This window comes from Eulemur rufifrons, chromosome 3, assembly GCF_041146395.1.
Source record: "Eulemur rufifrons isolate Redbay chromosome 3, OSU_ERuf_1, whole genome shotgun sequence".
Classification (NCBI taxonomy): domain Eukaryota; kingdom Metazoa; phylum Chordata; class Mammalia; order Primates; family Lemuridae; genus Eulemur; species Eulemur rufifrons.
This window is the reverse complement of record NC_090985.1, coordinates 525,962-540,291: the sequence shown is the minus strand read 5'-3', so window position 1 is coordinate 540,291 and position 14,330 is coordinate 525,962. Positions and strand designations below refer to the sequence as shown.

Here is a 14,330-nt window from a genome sequence, read left to right as displayed (position 1 = left end):
TCCTCGCTGGAGACCCAGTTCAAACGTCCTCCCGACGTCCCTCACAGAACCAATCACTCGTCCGTCCCGCATGCTGGACACGGCGACGCGCCACCTCCGTCACCCACTTAGGGGGCCAGCGCCGGGTTCCTCCCCACAGGGCCAGGTCCCAGCATGGTTGCAAGCCAGAACGAATAACCAATGGTCACGCAGGAGCCACAGAAAACAGAGCACACACACACACACACACATACACACACACACACGGGTTGAGTCTGCACACCTCACGGAGAACAGCTAAGGCTGCGGAGAGTTTCACGCACTCGTATTTCTTAAAAGGATGCAATGGCTGCTCAGAATGAAGGAATTTCTTTTGTTTCTTAAGCTTAAGGAAGGGTACCTGGATTTATAAGAAACGTCTAAGGTAATTTCTTCCGTAAGCAACAGAAAGCACCGGACTATTGTGAGCAGCCTGATAACACAAAACGAAATTCAGACAGAAAACAGACTACAGCCCCGGATCTGATAAATAGCTTTAGGTTCCAAATCTTCTCCGGAGTGTTTCAAAATCATGCGCCTGGAAACAAGCTCAAGGGATCTGGCCCAGCACCAATGGAAAAAAAAAAAAAATGTATTTTTTCCCTGGGAAGGTTTTGAAATCTTCTGTTTCAGCCCAGTTAACAGAGACTAAGAAGGCACATACAGGACCGCTTGGCTCCTTCGAAAACGGAATGCAGCTTCACAACGTCCGTTCCTCTAGTGAACACAGTAAATTCTCACTTGGTACCTTCTGAAATTGCTCTTAAAATCAGCATTTTCATATATCTCATCAAAATAATCAGGTATCTCATTAAAATAATTCCACTCGAACTCCGTTCCAGAGGCTGAGCGAACACTGGAGGCCGCCGTCAACCTCCCCCCGGTGCGAGTGGAGGGTCGGTCCCCCGGGGGTGCGGGGTCCTCACCCGCCGGGCAGGCAGCAGACAGTCAAACACCCGCTTCTAAAGCGCGGACGCCTGGAGAGAAAATTCGTGTCCGAAACCCACCTTCAGCTAATACTTTCCTACGCTGCCGTCCATTCAGCAGAGACTGGCAGCTGGGAGCCACTGACCCGGGGAGGAGTCCGCACACGAACACGGAAAGGCCGCCGTGTGTTCACAGGGAAAGGGGCCATGCAGACAACCGTGCTGGGGGCCCCTCGCAGCGCAGGCGGCCACCGGGGGCCACAGACCTCGTCAGGACAGGGGCCAAGGACAAGGCCACTCCCGGAGCCGGCTCTTCCCCCAGGAAGTGTCAAAACGCTTTCTGTTTCAGCGAGAAGGGAGCACGTGGCCGGCGAGTGACCGCAGGCCTGCATTCCTGCGGCCCCACCAGCTCCGCGTTGCACAACACGGGAGAGCTCAGGACACACGAAACACGCAGGGCCACGGCCTCCCAGGCAGCTCTGCTCCCCCTGCCCACGACGGCTCCGCACACCACGCCGCACCGCGCCATTCCGGTTTGGTGGCTTCCTAACTAAAACTGGGACACGGGTGACTAACTTCACATGAAGTTTTAGGGACCGAGGGTGGGAGGGGCAGATTCCCAGGCTCCCCCCGTCAGAGCCCCGGGGGCAGGGAGCCTGGCACGGAGCCTGCCTGGCCTTTCCGTGGGGTTGCAGGGCTGTCTGGGAACCCTGTCGAATTCTGACGGTCCTTTCAGGCAGAGTTGGTGTCTCCAGAGAGCACCGGAGGGTCCCCCACATCACTCTGCTGCCCACCCCTCTCTGGGCACAGCCGGGGGCCCTCAAAGCGCTTGCCAGCTCTGTGGCGGTGGCAATCAGTGAAACCCACGTCTCAGAAGCACCTGAAGACGCCAAGCGCACAGCTGCCCTCCGGAACGCGCCCTGCAGGCCCACGGACGAACCCTAGCACGCGGCGTCCGCCAGCCACTGAGATCGGCACAGGGGACAGAAACCACAGAGCCTGCGGAGAATTGGGCCAAAAACCGTTGTTCTGGAGCAGAGAGGCGCAACATGCAAAGAAGATGCACAGCTGTGAACCACAGAGGGCCGAACCAGGGGGAACGGCTCACACTCCAGTGCTCTCCACCCACAGAGCGGTTTCTGGTGCCCAGAAACCCGCCAGCAAGCGGGGCCGGTCTGCGCCTCGCCGCCAAGCAGGATTCGGACCTGGGGGAGCCCTGTGTCTCAGAGAGGCCCGAGATCTGCCATCTAGGGCTGCACGCTGGACACACGTGTGGCTCCCTGAGGCCCACCCGGCCTGCTACCCAGGCAGACTCGCCGGGGCGGGAACCCCCAGTCTGCATTCTCACGGGGTCCAGGGGTGTCTTTCCCGCACTGGAGCTGAGAGCCCCAGGGCTCAGGGAGACGCCTCCCTCTGAAAGGCAGAGATGAACAAAGTCCTCACAGTGCGTCGGCTCTGGGACAGTACGTGCGAGACAGCCGTGTAAACCGGGAAGCCTAAACACTGGTTCCTGCCGAGGCCAGAGGACACGGCTCACAGAGCAGAAGAGCAAATGCAGCCAACTGCCAGGGACCCAGCTTCCCCAGTGGACCAAAGAGAGAACCAAAGCCACCTTCCCAGAGACGCGTCCTGAAGACGGATGCACCAGGGGTCATCGGTGACGCTTGCCGCCAAGTCAACCCCGCTGGAGTCTGTAGCCTACGCTGTTAATTCCCAGCCTCGTGAGACTAAACGTCTTGAATCTGGGCCCAACATAAAACAGTTGGTGTACGATTTGAGCATTTGTATGCAACCCTTAAAAAGAGAAGATGCCTAATTTCCCGCTAACCGATTACGTTGGGTGCATGAAGCAGCATCATGAAACTTCTGGGCTCAAAGACAGTACAACGTCGTTCATGTGTCTGGAGAGGTTTAGTATCAGGGTTGCCCTAACGAGCTGTGCGACTCAGTTTCCTCACTGTGCCACTCAGGGGCAGGACAGGCAGACCTCTGAGGGCCTCTCCAATCCTGACTTGGGGATAACGACCCTCGGGGCAAACACACCCAATGACATCGTCCAGCTCACAGAGCCAACTACCCACAGAGCCCTAATCATCACACCCAGGACGGGCTCCCTGGGGCCAGGGGCAGCCAGATGCCAGCAGGGACAGCAAAGCCCGTTAGGCAAATGGCTGGCTGTGCTCGTTTAGAAAGCTGGGCCACCTTCCCTGCAAGCACAGCCTCCCCTGAACACTAGAGAGCTGGGAAGGGAAATGAACACTGGGCTTGCTGCCCGGAAATAATTCCTATAACGTAAGATCAACATCTCTGATAACACTGGCCTGCCCACCTCTAGTCCCCGCCAGGCCTGGCGTCCAAACGCGTACGGACAAGTCCTCGCCGGGGGCAGCCTGCTCCTTCAGTGGCCCTCACCCCGGAAAGGGGCAGAGAGGAGCCCAGAGGATCCCGGCTCCCTAGTCCCCTTCTCACACCGGGTTCCAGTTCTCCCACATTCTGCAAAAGGGAAGAAAATGGCCAAGTGCTCAAACTGACTAACAGTGCTTCCCCCTTCCTGGGAACACATCCTGCTGACCCCAGAGGAACTAAGTCTGAGCAGCTACACAATTACCCAGACTTTACCAGCTCCCCCACCCCCTCTCTTCCAGGGCGGGTTTTCTTGATAATCAGTCACAGAGATCTCCCCAGCTCCATTATGCCTATAGAAATTATTACGCAAACCACAGATTTCTGGCCCTGGGCCACACCCAAATTAGTATTTTATATACAGACGTTCCCTGCTCTTCATTTACTATGGACAGGGGCCAGACCTCTCTCAGAATCAAAAAATTTGCAGACATTGGATATTTACCTTCCAATGCTGAATACTACAGACAAATGCGGTCTCCCTTCAACATTTGTTTTTCAAAATTCTTGCAATTCTTTGATTATATCAGGTGCTAAGCTATTTTTAAAGTCTTAATGCTCTAGTTTCTCAAAAAAATGGAAAATTGTCCCTGCTCCATCTGCAGCAAGAGTCACGGTGCTTGAATATGGCGGAAGCTCAAAAATATTTGCTAAATACAGGGACGCTGCGGATCTCCCTTCGACCGTGAAATAAGAGCATCATCCTCCCCCCACACACACAGCAGGAGGGGAGAGGCTTGGAGCGTTCCTGTAACCAACAAGTACACGCTGAGCATCTAACAGCCGCCTGGCATTCCTCTGAGCACTACAACTACGGTGGCAAACTTATTCAGAGAAAAATCTCTGCCCTTACGGAGTTTCTGCTCTAGCTGAACACATCAGACGCTCAAAGACGAGAGCAGGAAACAAAACCACCTTGAACCTCCTGCGGGCTCGGGGCTTCCCGTGCTGCCTGGTGGGTCACTGCTTATCGGATGATCACAGAAACTGCAGCCCCCAGGGGCCCTCTCGGCTTCTCGCCCCTGGAAGGCCTCACACATACAAGGGCGGGGTGCTCACCGCTCCAGGTAGAGGATCTGACAGACACTAGCCGGAAGCACCACTGTTCTCCAGTTCACCATTTCCATGGTGCGTTCACTCGGTGACGGCAAACAAAACCCGGCGGAGGACTGCCCCGATAGGGTCTAGGCAACACCCACTCGGAATGTCCCCACCGCATAAATTCTCTCTACTATCACAACCAACATTTCCTAATCAAAACTCCTCCCCCTCCCCCAATCTGAGTCACTCCTATAATATCAGAGTTCTTTTCCTTCTTTGAGGGGGAAAAGGTCCCTGTTTCTGTTCTGCTCTGACTGGAGGTGGGCAGTCCGCAGCCCAGGGGCCCACGGGGAAAGGCGAGTTGGTGCATCTGACCCCTCCCTCCATTCCTCCGGAAATACAGCAGTCACCCCCACAGGGGAAGGAAACCGTCAGTGCTCACAGGAGCAAAGCGAGTGCAACCGAGGTAAGTCAGCAAGGTTAAGGCAGCCGTAAGGTAAGGCCGGGCGCGGTGGCTCTTGCCTGTAATCCCAGCACTCTGGGAGGCAGAGGCGGGAGGTCTTGAGGTCAGGAGTTCCAGACCAGCCAGAGCAAGAATGAGACCCCGTTTCTACAAACAAATAGAAAAATTAGCCGGGCATGGTGGAGTTTGCCTGTAGTCCCAACTACTCAGGAGGCTGAGGCAGGAGGATGGCTTGAGTCCAGGAACTTGAGGTTGCTGTGAGCTAGGCAGACGCCAGGGCACTCTAGAACAGATGACAGAGCAAGACTTGGTCTCAAATAAACTAAGGGAGCCATCAGGAACACTTCAGGAAAGGAAGTCCACCAGGGTGAGGCAGGCCCCAGCCACACACAACCCCCAGAGCCAGCTTCAAAGACCAAAGCACGGCCCACTCAGAAACAGTGGTGCTCCAGAAGCAATTGGCTGAGGTATCTTCAACTTTGCACTCATCTCATTTTAGACCTGTTTGCAGGTACGCAACATATAAATGCTTCAACTCTTTATACGCAGACAAGACGATCCTCCCACATAGTTAAATGAAAATACTATGCAAGACCAAACCATCAGCGCTGTAGTCCGAATGTGTGTGTCCTGCGAAAATTCGTACGTTGAAACCTAATCCCCAATGGGACAGTATCAAGAGGTAAAGCCTTCTGGGAGGGGACTAAGTCACGAGGGCAGAGCCCTCAGAAATGACATCAGTGTTGTTACAGAAGGCAGACGAGGCCTGTGTGCTCCCTTCTCCCAGGGGAGGGCACAGCTGGACGGCACCGTCTCTAAAGCAGAGAGTGAGACCTCACCAGACATAGAACCTGCTGGCACCCTGAGCTTGGACTTCCCGGCCTCCAGAACTGTAAGAAATAAATTTCTGTTGTTTACAATCTACCCAGTCTATGGTATTTTGTTCCAGCAGCCCAGACAGACTAAGAAAATCAGTTTGGGATGAAAAAAAAACAACTATTACTCAAACCCTGCTTACAACTCTTCACTGACTCTACAGCTCTTAAGACAGAGATCAAAATCCTGCCCTGACCCTAAGGCCTGTCCCTTCCGAAGTCCAGGCCCCCTCCGCCCCCAGCCGCTACCTGGCGCCCCCCGAGCCCCCAGCCGCTACCTGGCGCCCCCCGAGTCCCACATCAACCTGCCGTCCATTTCCTCTCCCTCCCTCTCTGCACCCCCCACGTAACACCCCCTCCTCCATCAGGTCTCTTGGCTCGGATGTCACTTCCTCAGGGAAGTCTCTCCCCTCCCCCAACTGGATCCAAATCCCGTCATGTACGGTGGCATCTCCGCCCTGCCACACCTCCCGGCGCTGGTCTGTGTCTCCCCACGGCACGGAAAGCTCCACGAGGACAGGAATGGTGTTTGTCTCGCCCAGTCTGCAAGCTCGGTGCCTCGGCACACACAGTGAGTGAATGAGTGAAGTTCCTGAGTCCTTCCTAAAACACAGGAGTCAGTGAGCCACAGTGCGGGGGTCACGTGCAGCCCACCGCCTAGTTCCGTACAGCCTACAAGCCAAGAACGGTTCTCACACTTTTAAAGGCTTGAAAAAAATCAAAAGAAAAATATTTTGTGAGATGTGAGAAGGACACGAAATTCAAACTTCAGAGTCCATGTATAGAAACTAGAACCCAGCTATGCTAACTCCGACGGTTTCGCTACTGCTACTGCAGAGCAACGACAGGGCCGGCTGGGCCTGCAGGACCTAAAACGTTTACGTCACGGCTCTTTACGTTAAGAGCTCGCCCTGCTGCGGCAGCAGCCTCAGATCCCGCCCACGGCAGGAAGTAAAAGACCTGAAATTACAGGGACTGCCTGAAATCCCCTCCTGTAGGGACAGGGGAGTCACAGCCCTTCTGGATTCCTGACACCTGTCATACTCGCTGGGCAGTCACTGAATGGCTGCCAGCTCCGTGCCGTGCGGACATTTATAACAACATATCTGTGTACTCGGGAGTCTGGCCGATCCCCACTGCCTACTCGGTGACCTCCTTGCATTTATTCATCCGACAAATGTCTACCCGGGGGCCTTGTCTGAGGTCAGGCCGCTGTAACAAAAACACCCCAGACCGGGCGGCTCAAACACAGCAACTCATCCCGCAGTTCTGAAGGCTGAGACGTCCGAAATCCAGGGGCCGCCGATGCCTGTCGAGGCCCCTTCCTGGTCTGCAGGGAGAGGCCTTTCGCTGCGTCCTCGGAGGTGACGACACAGAGACCGTCTCTCCGGGGCCTCTTTTCACGAGGGCACAAACCCCACTCACGACCCTGTACCCTCACGACCCAGTTACTTCCCGAAGGCCCCCACTTCCCAACGCCGCCACGCTGGGAGCAAGAGCCCCAAGGTGCGAATTCTGCGGGGACACGAACGTTCTGTCCTCGGCGCCTCCTCTGTGCCAGACGCTGTTCTGGGAGCGGAGGACGCAGAGAGGAGCCCTCGGGAGCTCACCCCGGCAGGCAGGCCGTGGAGCCGAGACCCCCCTGGGACGAAGACGGCGTGACAGGCAGTGACAGCCACCGTGACACCATGAGCAGGACACCGTGCTTGGCTTTGAAGAACTCACTAACCGGGACGCCAGTGAACAGTTACGCCCCCATACACGGCCTCAAGACCCCTGCGCAGGCGCCGCAGGGCGGGATGGTGTGGCAGAGCCGTTCAGCTATGTGTGCCAACACGCGTGTCCATTTGCATGCCACGTGCCTACAAGCGCGGGAGCAGAGAGGGGGATTCGTGTGCTCACAATCAGTGATGCTCCTTGCTCCAGAGACCGCAGAGATCTGGAAGAACAGGGTTGTGCAAGCTTCACCCCCGGCCAGTCACATGCTCTCCTCCCCCTCGGGGCCTCAGATTCCAGCAAAGCTCGAGAGGAGCCTTCAGCACCCCCACCCCGCCACACACACACACACACACACGCACACGCACACGCACACGCGCGGCATCAGCCGCTGCCAGGTCCTCGCGGCAGTTTCCAGATGTGGAGTCAAATGTCCCATGCGCTGACCTGTCAGAACAGACGACACAAGCTACGCGCTTCCCGCTGTGCACACTCAGCGCTCCCACCCTCTGCTTGCAAAGAGGGTCTCAGACTAGCTTCACGCTCTCGGGCAAATCACAGCCCCTCGCTGGCACATAAGGCACTAGACCAGATCCTGAGTTTATCCAGGACAGAGTTTACCAAGAAATTCCAGTATCGGCTTTCGTTAAGACTCAAGCAGTAAAACATTTTGGAAAAGCCCAGCAAAACCACAGCTTCTCCAGAGAAGGCTGAAAGATGTTTTAAAATAAGAAACATATGACGATAGAATAAGCAAACTGCTCATTTTTCTTTACTTTTTAACCCATCTGTCAGAAGAAATGGTATCTGTAAAATTATATCCCACTGGCCGAAGTCTGCTCAGTCCTCTCTAACCCTATCACAGAATCACTGGAAACAGGGGCTCCCCTATGGCCGGGCGCCCCAAAGGGAAGCATTAAAGCTTATGGGAATCAGTTCTTGGATTGCCAAGGTGAAAAGGAAGATAAATTGCTAATTTCTACTTTTACCACCATAAAATTTTTACTTCTATAGCGCAAAAGGAATTACTGTACACTGAAATTTACCTCTTCAAGCACAGCCTTACTCTGAAGCCCTGCGCCCCTGAACGCACTTCCTGTGCCCCGCTGTTCCACACAGCCAACACTTGGCCCAGCCTGTCTCATTCTGTAACCAATTTAATTTTACACACTACGATATTCCTGCATAGTCAGTAACACACAGGAAAATGCATTTTAAAGAAATATTGTGCTCTCTGGGAGGCCAAGGCGGGTGGATCGTTTGAGCTCAGGAGTTCAAGACCAGCCTGAGCAAGAGCAAGACCCCATCCCTACTAAAAATAGAAAGAAAATAGTTGGACAACTAAAAATATATAAAAAAAAATTAGCCGGGCATGGTGGCGCATGCCTGTAGTCCCAGCTACTCGGGAGGCTGAGGCAGGTGGATCATTTGAGGTCAGGAGTTCGAGGCCAGCCTGAGCAAGAGCAAGACCCCGTCTCTACTAAAAATAGAAAGAAATCATATGGACAGCTAAAAATATATATAGAAAAAATTAGCCGGGCATGGTGGTGCATGCCTGTAGTCCCAGCTACTCGGGAGGCAGGAGGATCATTTGAGGTCAGGAGTTCGAGGCCAGCCTGAGCAAGAGCAAGACCCCGTCTCTACTAAAAATAGAAAGAAATTATATGGACAGCTAAAAATATATATAGAACAAATTAGCCGGGCATGGTGGCACATGCCTGTAGTCCCAGCTACTCGGGAGACTGAGGCAGGAGGATCGCTTGAGCCCAGGAGGTTGAGGTTGCCGTGAGCGAGGCTGACGCCACGGCACTCTAGCCCAGGCAACAGAGCGAGACTCTGTCTTGAAAAAGAACAAAGAAATATTGTGAATATACAAAAAGATGGATAGCATAACATAACGCTGATGCGCCTATCCCCAAGTTCAGGAAAGAAAACACTGGAGAACAGTGGCAGCCCCAAGGTGCCCGTTCCCAGCCACATCCGCTCTCGTCCCCCCAGAGGGACGCAGGGCTCTCCCCCCCCCCCCCCCCCCCCCCGCGGCTCTCCCTCCCGACAGGGCAGCTATCCTCACGCTCTGGAGTCCTGTTTGGCGTGATCTTCTCAATCTCCACGTAAACGGGGTCAGTCTGAACACAGTCACTCTGCAACGTTTTACGTCTGAGAGAGCAATCCACACCGACACAGACAGGGCCCGTTCCTTCATGGTCACCGCCGCGTAATGGTCCATTATCTGATCACACCACACACGTGGCCAGACACGCTGTTGATGTTTCGCGTGGCTGCCAGGCAGTGCCATCCCCATGCCATTTTCCAGAACCCTCCCAGCCGCCCAGCGCGGAGGGTAAGATTCCCACCAGACCACACAGGAAACCGAGGCAGAGAGGAGGGGTAACTTGCCCCACACAGGCGAGCAGCAGGCTCCGGCTGCAAGGTCAAGTCCACCCAAGTCTAAAGCCACGTTCCTGACATTACACCACGTACCCCCACTTGCGCAGACACCTCCACTATTCAAAAACCTTTTTAATGAAAAAACTCGTAGAGGGCTCTAAAGTCATCTGAAAAAACCTGAAACAGGACACCCCACTTTCTTTGTTAATAAACAGTCCCGCGGGAAATTCGTCTGGCATAGGGACGGTCCACGTGGACACGGAGGACAAGCCTCTGCCGTTGGCAAGAGTCCCTCGCTGGGGTCATTCCCAGGTTGACACAGACACCCCAAGGAATCCGAGCGGAGCTGCCACCCTGCTTGGCGTCCTTTGGAGAAACGGGCGGCTGCACCCACTCAGAGACGGAATCGGACCCTGCTCGGATTGGCAACAGCTGCGTCCACGGGGTTCTGAGGATCACCCCGGGGAGCGGCTTCAGCTGCGGTGGGCTCTGGAGGTCTGGGGGACAGGCCCGCGCCCACAGGGCAGGCGCCTGCCCACCCTGCTCCCCACTGGGCCAGCGCTGAACATGCGTCGTGCATCCCAGCCCTGCGGGACGCAGAAAGCCCAGCTCGCCACGCGGAAGAGAAGTGAGGAGGAGGAGGGTGGAGACTCACAGGAACCAGGCAGCGGGCAGAGCCTGCAGAGGGGCAGCTCCAGGCCTGGGCCGGACCCCCCAGGTGCTCGGGGCAGCAGGGCTCCTCGGAGACGGCGGGGGTCTGGCACCCGGGCCAGTCCCAGGAACAGGGGAGGCCTCTGCGCCCCAGCTCTCCTGACTCCGCCCCCACGTTTCTACATGTGTCGCCCACACTGTGAGTCTCTGCTGGAAGATTCTGGAAGCCTCCGATGAGTGAGGCGTAACTGCTGGAGCCTCGCTCCCACCTCTCCCAGCCAAAACAAAAGCAAGAAAACAGGCCCTGCCACTCACCGGCTGTGGGACCCTGGCTGAGGCACCCTGCCCACTCTGGTGGGGGCCGCGGGGGATCCTCCCTGAGAACCCCGCCAGTCTGGCTCTTTCTATCCACAGCGTTAAAAGCACCCACATCGGCCGAGCAGTTCAGAGTCTAAGTTCTCTCCTGCCCACCCGCCTAGGAGGCGGCTGCTACTGCTACACCCATTTTACAGGAAAAGCCGGACGCACAGAAAGGTTAAATAACCAGCCCAAGGTCACAGGCAGAGTTAGAAGGAGGCCCCGAGGGCAGTGCGTGCCCGGAGGGCTGAGCCGCACCCCCGCGCGGTGGAACGGGCGGGGGGACAGGAGAGGGACCGAGAGGGCGCGGGGGACACGAGAGGGGCCGAGAGGGCGCGGGGGACAGGAGAGGGGCCGAGAGGGCGCCGGGGGACAGGAGAGGGGCCGAGAGGGCGCGGGGGACAGGAGAGGGGCCGAGAGGGCGCGGGGGACACGAGAGGGACTCGAGAGGGTGCGGGGGACAGGAGAGGGGCCGAGAGGGCGCGGGGGACACGAGAGGGACTCGAGAGGGTGCGGGGGACAGGAGAGGGGCCGAGAGGGTGCGGGGGACAGGAGAGGGGCCGAGAGGGTGCGGGGGACACGAGAGGGGCCGAGAGGGCGCGGGGGACACGAGAGGGGCCGAAGGCAGCGCCGGGCGAGGCTGAGGGTCACCGTGCGGGGCAGGGCGACGAGAGCGGGCGGCTCCCGCCACGCTGGCCCCCACCCAGGTAAAGGGCGCGAGACCGGAGGGGCCGGGACGGGCCGGGAGGACGTGGGGAAGGGAAAGCGGCCCGGGGACGCGGGCGCGGGCGCGGGCGCGGGGAGCCAGCGGGCGCGGGCGCGGTCCCACCTTGAGCACCGTCACGGCGCCCGCGCTGTGCACCTGGAAGTGCGCGGGCGGCTCGGCGCCCGGCTCCGCGGCCTCGTCGGGGCCCTGGTAGCTGAAGCAGGCGTCCGCGATGTCCAGGTGGCCGAGCGGCAGCGCGTCCTGCGGGCTCTTGAAGTAGTAGAGGTAGCAGCGGCGCGCGTCGAACACGAACCAGCGGCTGCGGTAGCCGCGCAGCGGGCCCTTGCCCGACAGCTTCTGCAGGTACCCGCACAGCCGCGCCGGCTCCCGCCCGGGGCCCGCCCCCGGCGCCGCGCCCTCGCCGCCGCCGCCCTCCTCCGCGCGGGCCCCGGGCCCCGGCATCGTCCGCCCGCGGCCGGCCCGCGCCCGGCCCCGGCCCCGGCCCCGCGCGCCCCCGCCGCCGCCGCCGCCCCGCGCGCCCCCGCGCCCGCCCCCGCCGCACGGCCCGCGGGCCGCAAGGCAGCCTGGGACTTGTAGTCCCGCCCCCGCGCCCGCCCCGCGCCCGGGTTGCCGGCGCCTCGGTGGCCTCCGGGCGCCGGGTCCGGTCCGCGCCCTGCCGGGGAGGCCGGGCCCGTCCGTCAGCGAGCCGGGCCGGTGGCGTGTGCGTCCCCCGGACCCGCCGGAGCCCCCGGAAACCGCGAGTCTCTCTCGCGCCTCGCGCCTCGGTGGGGAGCCGGAGTGCAGGTCCCCGCCCCGCCGCTTCGGGCCGCGCTGCCGACTCGGAACCGCGCGCAGCGGCCGCCCTCGGGACGGAGCCGGCGTCCCCGCTGAACGCGGCGCGTGTGCCGGCCCGGCGGGTGCGGGCCGGCGGGTGCGGGGCGCCGGGGCGTGCGGGCCGGCGGGTGCGGCCGGACGAGCCCGCGTTTCCCGCCCTGCTGGAGGCTATATATAGCCCACTAGGTGGCTGCGACCGATTTCGGTTTCCGACCGTGAATTTTAAATCATAACCGGGCCCAAACACATCTTTATTAATAAAAATGGGAACCGTTACAATCAACATATTTTGCCCACGAGAAATAAGTGCGTTTATTCCTGTGACGTAAAAATCCGTGTTTCGGGTCCCCAAGCTCTTGGGAAGCGTTTGCTGCGTCCTGCTGGGCGCGGGGGCGTCTGCCCTGCACGCAGTTGCGACACCCTGAGGAAGTGGTGGGCGCCGGGGCGACGGGGCAGAACTTGGTGGCCCAATTGGGAGGCGGAACTCGCGGCCCGATGCGGAGGCGGAACCTCGCGGCCTGATGCGGAGGCGGAACCTCGCGGCCCGATGCGTCCAGCTTCGGAAGCGTCGGTTGTGCCGCGTGCGGTGGCGTCGGAGAAGAATCGGCCCTTTCTGCTGAGCGATGCGCTGCAGGCCTTGCGGTTTTCGGCGCGTCCCACCGATTTTGAGCAGAGGTCTCGGATGTGCCGTCTCGCAGTGATTCCGAAAGCTGCAGTGGATCAGGGCGGCCGCAGACCCCAAACGGTGACCGTCACCTTTTCTGGTGCAAGTTTGGCTTTGAGAAACGAAGGGCTTTGGAGCTTTTTCTCGGTCCAACCACTGAGCTGGTCGTTGCAGGTTGTCGTATAAAATCCACTTTTCGTCACAATCCCATTGAGAAAGGGTCCCTTGTCGCGTACAGGAAGACGACACTTCAAAACGACGATTTTCTTTTTTTTATTTTCAGTCAGCCCACGAGGCACCCACTTATCGAGCTTTTTCCCCTTTCCAATTTGCTTCAAATGCCGAACAGTCTGATCGTAGAATGGTCGACGTTGAATTCTCTGGCAACTTCTCCTGTAGTTGTAAGAGGATCAGCTTCGATGACGGCTCTCAACGGGTCATTGTCACCTTCCGATGGCCGCCACTGCGCTCCTCATCTTCAAGGCTCTCGTCTCCTTTGCAAAACTTCGTGAACCCCTGCCGCACTGTGGGTTCGTTAGCAGCTCCTGGGCCAAATGTGCTGTTGATGTTGCCAGTTGTCTCCGCTGCTTTACGACCCATGTTGAACTCGAATCAGAAAACTGCTCCAATTTGCTTTTTGTCTAACATCATTTCCATAGTCTAAAATGCATATAAAATAAACGGCAAGTAGTAAGTCATCAGCAAAAAAAATAGTGAGAAATGCACATTAAAATGTACAACATGCCCACATTTACTTAAGAACGTGTTCTAGTAGCAAACGGCACATGTCAACGATGCTAAAACCACAATTACTTTTGCACCGGCCTTCATAGCAAGGGTGCTATGGGTGATACACAGAAGCAGATGAATATAATGCACGCCACGCTATATAAGGGCCGTGGTGGCATTTAAACGATTGCCACTCAAGGTCACGCGTATAACTTACCAGTGCTTTACAGATTAACTCACGTGAGCTCCCACAACCACCTCAAAAGGCAAATTCTACTGTTTTGTGACAAAGTGTGGCGAGGGGCTGCGGTGATGGAGGGCGGGGCTGTCCTGCGGGGGAGGCTGGTCTGAGCCTGTGGCGTCGCGCAGAGACCTGGGGCCTGTGGGGGACGGGGGCCACCAGAGACTGGGGCAGAGCTTGCCAGGCAGAGGGAACAGAGAGGGCAAAACTCGCTTTATTCAAAGAGAAAAGACCCAGGCTGGAAACCAAGCTTTCCGGGCTGGACGGGGGCACCAGTGAGACTGCCTGCTGGGAGCCACCCAGGTAGGAGGCACGCTC

At 57.9% G+C, this 14,330-nt stretch overlaps 1 protein-coding gene across 3 annotated transcripts in view; it reads right to left on the bottom strand.

Moving 5' to 3' along the window:
- Positions 1-12,006, bottom strand: part of TBC1D2B (TBC1 domain family member 2B) — a 63,523-nt gene extending 51,517 nt beyond the window's left edge. For 2 of the 3 annotated variants that reach the window (XM_069466518.1, XM_069466519.1), the window contains exon 1: positions 11,668-12,006. In XM_069466518.1, coding sequence (XP_069322619.1) covers positions 11,668-12,006 — 339 coding nt within the window. The remainder of the gene's footprint in view (positions 1-11,667) is intronic. The other variant, XM_069466520.1, reaches the window with a different exon arrangement.
- Between the last annotated feature and the right edge of the window lie 2,324 nt (positions 12,007-14,330).